The following is a 6,000-nucleotide window of genomic DNA, read 5'->3' as shown; positions in this document are numbered from 1 at the left end:
ATAATTAATAGTAATCATTTAATAGAAGAAAAATTACCAAAAGTTTTAAGATTTCACAAGTAAGGTTAAGGGGTTGGCAAATGCCTGATAGATGTATAGTAACATATTAAAAAAAAGATAAAATTAAAAAATTAAAATAAATAAATTAAATTAAAAATATTTTCATTAAGTGATAAGTAGCTCTTCCCTATTTAGCATTTTTTACACTTTTTTATAGACAAAATTTTATTGAATTGTTTTCATTTTGAATTATCAAACATGTGTTAAATATTAATTTTCAATTGATTTAACTTTTAAAAAGAGTTTATCAAACAAGTCTAAGTTTAATTCTAAATTTATTTGGATAAAATATTTATATATTTAATGAGTAATTATTTAATATATTCAAAGTATTCTACTGCTGCTTTTGCTAGCATATGCTTCACTCTAATGCTCGTTTAATTGTTTTTTCAGGCATAGCTGAAGTTGTTGTTATGCTGGTCACAACTGCCTTGGTGACACTTGTAATGCTTCTGTGGTGACCAATTTGCTTATGGCTTTGTGTTTACATAATGCATTACTTTATATCTAATATGCTGGACATTGTTATGATATATGTAATGCTATTTTAGTATAGTTGACTCGTAGGTGTCATTCTTTGAAGAATTTTTTCCGATTTGTACACTTCTTTTAGGAACTGATCTAGAAAACAAGAAGCTTGACCTTGAAATCCGATTTTATAGTGGTACAATTTGTAGATGAAGATATAGAAAATTGTCTTTCCCCTCTGTCTTGATGATTCAGTTTTTGCTGATATTATTGGTTATATTCTTATTTCTTTTAATGCTTGCATGCTCTTGATTACCACTGCTTGCCCCTAGAGTGTTGTATTCTTTGCTTTATATGGTGATGGGGCTGCTAATCAAGGGCAGTTGTTTGAGGATTCGAACATCTCTGCACTTTGGGATCTGCCTGCAATTTTGGTTTGCGAGAATAATCATTGTGAGCAATTTGAATTGGAATGAAATTTTATTGGTCTATTAAATTTTTGTGGACTTTATTTATTTCATGTAACAGATGGTATGGGGACGGCTGAGTGGAGAGCCGCAAAGAGTCCTGCTTACTACAAACGTGGGGATTATGCTCCTGGTTTGAAGGTGAGACTTGGTAAGCTGAGAGATAAATAGTGGTTATAATTTGTTGGTTCTTTAGTATTGTTATTATGATTATTAAGTAAATGAGGATTTAGATGTATGTGATGTCGAAGTGACTATGACCAGTAGATGTCGTAAGAGTGATAGTGGATGGTAAAAAACTGTGATAGTTGTGATTTTGGGCCATGTGAGATGCTTCTGCTGGTTTTATATTGTTGTTTTGTTCTCTTATCCTTTTATATAAGAAACTAAACGTTTGAATGAAGTTTTAGAAAAGCAGAATCTCAAGGGATTTTTCCTGCTTATACTATCCTTTTCTCCAGACGGTAGACATTGATGTATTTTTTAACTTCAATTCTATTTGTTATGTGTTTCATATCTTCTAGTTGGATGGAATGGATGCTCTTGCTGTGAAGCAAGCTTGCACGTTTGCCAAAGAACATGCTTTGAAGAATGGACCAATTGTAAGTTTATTCATCCGAAGAGCTGCTCACATTAAAAATGACACTTCTTTTCATTCTTTGTGCACCCAGCAGTTGAACCGCAGCAATTTCGCAGATGTGGTCCATGCTATATCTATGAAAAGTGTGTTCAGCATTTACTACAATCCAAGGTATGTTGCTGCTCCAATTAGATGCTTTACAGCCAATATTATGGGGATTCTATTGGAAATTTTATGAGAGACCGTGCAATGCTGGCCTTGGAGAGGGAAAATAATTTGACCTGAGTGAATAGCATGCATAAATGTTTAAATGGTAAATTTAGTGCTTGTAGATGCAACTTGGTTTTTAAGTGGGTGATTTTGGGTTGCATTTTTCATTTGTTTCCTCATTTAATTAAAGCCTGAATCGCACTGTACCATATTGGGACATCCTTTTTCATGCGGAGAAAACATTTAAATTATCATTGGTCCTATATTTAGCCTAAAGAAGGGACGAAAGACCTACTCTACCAAGCTATCAAGGCCTTAATTCAAGTTTTCATTTTGCAGATACACAGGAGTTGTAACCGGAATTAGTGAGATGGATCCTGTTAGATGGTCTGGTTCAAAATGGAGATGCCTGCTGGTATGGTTGCAGGCATTGCTTATACATTTCCAAAATATGTTCAACATCTGAGTGGACTGAAATTTGCTCTTCTGTTTCTCTTGTACTTTTTTACATCATGGTATGTACTAGTTTTATTACTATAGGTCTGATTTTGTTTAAAGATTTTAGCTGAACCTTTAAATGAAATGCAATACACGCTAAACTGTTCAATTGAAACTATGTTTGCTTTTATAATTCTAAGTATTTTGTTTTATATTCTCAAACATTTAATCTAAGGGGTGATGAAATAGTTAGTTCGATCCATTGTTAATTGAACTATAATTAACTAAACCGTTAGTTGAATTGATCTTTTTCTGTTAAAATAATTAACCGAATCGAACCAACTTCAATTAATTTTGTCGGCTTTCTATTGAATTGTTGTTTATATAACTTTTTTTTTCTTTTGGTCCAAAGTTCATACCATTTTGAAACAATTTTTGGCAAACATTACACTAAAATAGTAGTGTGCATTAAATCAGAACAAAAATATGACAAACAATGTGCATTGTCATATATTTGAACAAAAACATTATAATATTACAATACAATGACAGTGGGGACGAAATTGATAGGCGTTTAATTAATTAAAAATAAAAAATAATTTTTATAATAATACAATCGTGTTAATATCTAATTACAAATTTTTAATTTTTATATTTAAATATTTAAATATAGTTTATATATTCTAATTAAATTTTATAAATAATTAATATTAATTACTTAGAAATATTTAAAATTAATATTATATATTAAAATATTAACAATAAGTTATAATAAATTATTTTTTTATATTTTTTCTAAAATATCATAATATTAACTAATTTGAACATTATTTAAATACATATTTGTTACTTTATAATCTCATGTCTAAAATGAAAATTTTATTCTTCAAAAGCACTTTTTGACAGCAATGCCAAACACTCAAATTTCTCAAAAGCACTTCTGAAAAGCACTTCTCAAAAGCACTTCTCAAAAGCAATGAAGAACTGGCCCTAAGTGAGGTAATTTGTGACGATTAGATTTCTTAAAGAAATTGCGTTTTAATGGATCAATGATTTACACCCTCTTTTCAAATCTCATCACTCTTTCCTACTCAAAATTTCATTTATTTATGTCTTATAATGGTGAAAATATTATGAAGCTCTTATACTATTATCAGATTATATTTTTTTGTTAAAAATAATTAAATTAGTTATTGTATGCTAAACTAAATAAAAAATTAATTTTTTTCTTAAAAAATTCATCTATTTGTACTGTTAAAACTTATGTAGCTGACAAAATAACCAAATAGTGACATGTGGTATGCCACATGTACCTCATGTTAATGTACATGGATTAATTTTTAACATTATAAATGGATGAAATTTTTAATAGAAAAATCGATTTGCTCTTTGATTTAATGTACAAAGATTAAATTATCTAATTTTTTATTAAAAAGAAAAAAAAATACAATCCAACTCGTAATACATACACGAGTCTCCATGATACTTTTACCTATTATAACACAATATATTATTATCTATAGGGCGTGCTTCATATTTTCAGTCGAATAGACAACGACGTCACGATGAGAAGCTTTCCGACATAACGATGATGGACGATGTCGTGACGACTCGAATGGGGATGTCGCAACGTGGCGACGTGTTCTCCACATAAATTGGTTTCTTATCCCAGTTAAAATTTGCTATTTTTTCTTTGTTAAACTCTGATTACTCCAGGGATATTTTAATATGATTAGACCTCTAAACTTAGTCTATTTAAAGAGGCCTTATATCCCTGTTTTAATAGGCCAATTAAAAAGGCAATGCAGATGTAGTACTACAAGACTTTTCTTTTGGGGACGACAAGATGTAGGGCCAGTTCTTCATTGCTTAAAAAAAGCACTTCTGACTCCAAAAACACTTTTGAAAGAAAAGCTGTGAAGAACAAACTGCTTTTAGCTGAAATTTTTAGCTCTGAAAAGGAGCTGAAAAAGAGAAGCTAAAAATTTTAGCTTTTCCTCTCTCAAAAGCACTTTTGGTGTTTAATTACTTTTTCACCCCTCCAATAACATAGTATTTTTCTTTTTTTTCTTGGTGTTTAATTACAATTGTGTTAAAATCATTAATTAAAAATAAAAAAATATTTTTTAAAATACTAATTACAAATATTTAAAATATAGTTTATATATTCTAATTAAATTTTATAAATAATTAATATTTATTGCTTAAAAATATTTAAAATTTATATTTTATATATTAAAATATTAACAACAAGTTATAATAATTTTTTATATTATTACTAAAATATAATAATATTAACTAATTTAAATATTATTTAAATGCATATTTGTTACTTGATAATAACATGTCTAAAATAGATATTTTATTTCTCAAAAGCACTTTTTGACAACAATGCTAAACACTCAAATTTTAAACCAAACTTTTCAAAAGTACTTCTCAAAAGCACTTTTCCACAGCACTTTTCAAAACACTTTTCAAAAGCAATGAAGAACTGGCCTGTAGTCATAGATGAGTTTTGGTGAGAGTTTTCATGGTAACTATAGAGATAATTTTGTACCCCTTTTGAGAGTACTCTATAAGAGTTAGGGCTTTATTTTTGGGGTTTGGATAATATACGTTTAGTACATTTAGGTTTATTTTCTCTATAGTGTACTCTCATTTTTTTACTCATTCAGTGAGGAGTCGAAGTCTCCTTTGCCCGTGGTTTTTATCCTCTTCGGAGCAGTTTTTCACGTAAAATTTGTGTTCGATCTTCTCCATCTTTTCTATTTCGTTGTTTATACGAGTCGATCCCTGACAAATTGGTATCAGAGCTTAGTTCACATTTCGCAATCGATCCGTTTAGGGATGGAGACAATAAATTTTGATATTAAGAAGTTCGATGGAATCACAGATTTTAGATTGTAGTAGTTTCGGATAAAGTAGAATGTTTAAAGCAAGGTTGGTTGCAAAGGGTGACAGTCAAGTGGAGGGAGTTAATTTCCTCGATGTTTTCTCTCCTTGTAACGCCTCAAAAATTTAAGTTTTGATTTGTTGGTTATTGTCGTGTGATTTGGTGTGGTTGGGTGGTTAAGCACTTAATTATCTGCTTAAGGTTTTATGTTCGAGTCTCCGTATGTGTAAGAAATATTTTTTTTTCTCATTCGCTAGCAAGCTGGTGGAGGAGTTTGGATTAAATTTAAACTCTAAGAAATAAATCTGATTAGTTGGGGGGGATAGGATTTGATATCCTTTTGAAAATAAAAAAAGTAATAAAGTATATCACCTAAAACAAACCGCCACGTTTGTTTTTCCCTTAATTCCCCATTTCACGCCACTATACTTCTCCCTACTTTTGATTTTTTTTTTGTTTTGCTTATTTTTTCCCTTAAATTCTTTTGGTATGTTCTTACGCCGCTCTTAATAGTTTCTTTCCTAAATAATTTCTTTTCAATTTTGATTCTTCTTTTATCAATTGCCAAGCTGAAATTGTCATTACCTCAATGCTTCAATTCCTTCTCTGCTATTACACTCCTGTATGGGTTCGTGGTGTTGGGAAAGGTTTAAGTTTTATTGTTGGATTTGTATTTTAGGGGATGGTTGGTTCTTTTTGATGTTTTTTTGTGAAAGCTGTAGTTGGGAACTTAATTTTTACCTGTATTATGACTAGGAGAGGATCGTGTGACATTAGGTTCTCCGACGAGCTGAGTTCGTTTCAAGTTGCTGAGAGATAGGAGGTGAGCATTCTGCTGTTGGGTGGGGTTTGTTCATTTCGGTTATTGGGTTCATATGTTGTAG

At 30.3% G+C, this 6,000-nt stretch overlaps 1 protein-coding gene across 3 annotated transcripts; it reads left to right on the top strand.

The window, feature by feature from the left end:
• Positions 1–513: 513 nt before the first annotated feature.
• LOC121221181 (pyruvate dehydrogenase E1 component subunit alpha, mitochondrial) lies at positions 514–2,398 on the top strand. 3 transcript variants are annotated; one of them, XM_041101816.1, is made up of 5 exons: positions 514–981; positions 1,057–1,136; positions 1,520–1,597; positions 1,667–1,746; positions 2,125–2,398. In XM_041101816.1, exons 2-5 carry the CDS (start codon positions 1,062–1,064, stop codon positions 2,249–2,251), a joined length of 360 nt encoding a protein of 119 aa, XP_040957750.1. In that variant the 5' UTR covers positions 514–981; positions 1,057–1,061; the 3' UTR covers positions 2,252–2,398. The 3 variants fall into 3 exon arrangements, with proteins under 3 accessions (XP_040957750.1, XP_040957752.1, XP_040957751.1); XM_041101818.1 differs by having other exon boundaries at positions 515–981; positions 1,670–1,746; XM_041101817.1 differs by having other exon boundaries at positions 947–1,136.
• The last annotated feature ends 3,602 nt before the right edge of the window (positions 2,399–6,000 follow it).

The sequence above is a fragment of the Gossypium hirsutum genome, chromosome D09, assembly GCF_007990345.1.
Source record: "Gossypium hirsutum isolate 1008001.06 chromosome D09, Gossypium_hirsutum_v2.1, whole genome shotgun sequence".
NCBI classification, from domain to species: domain Eukaryota; kingdom Viridiplantae; phylum Streptophyta; class Magnoliopsida; order Malvales; family Malvaceae; genus Gossypium; species Gossypium hirsutum.
Note: the sequence above shows the minus strand (reverse complement) of the source record. Positions and strands in the feature narration are given on the sequence as shown.

Excerpts from the sequence above, each read along its gene's own strand:
- LOC121221181 (XM_041101816.1), top strand. The coding sequence starts at position 1,062 with ATGGGGACGGCTGAGTGGAGAGCCGCAAAGAGTCCTGCTTACTACAAA. Across the intron at positions 1,137-1,519 it reads ATTATGCTCCTGGTTTGAAG|TTGGATGGAATGGATGCTCT; the intron begins GTGAGACTTGGT and ends CATATCTTCTAG. Across the intron at positions 1,598-1,666 it reads CTTTGAAGAATGGACCAATT|CAGTTGAACCGCAGCAATTT; the intron begins GTAAGTTTATTC and ends TTGTGCACCCAG.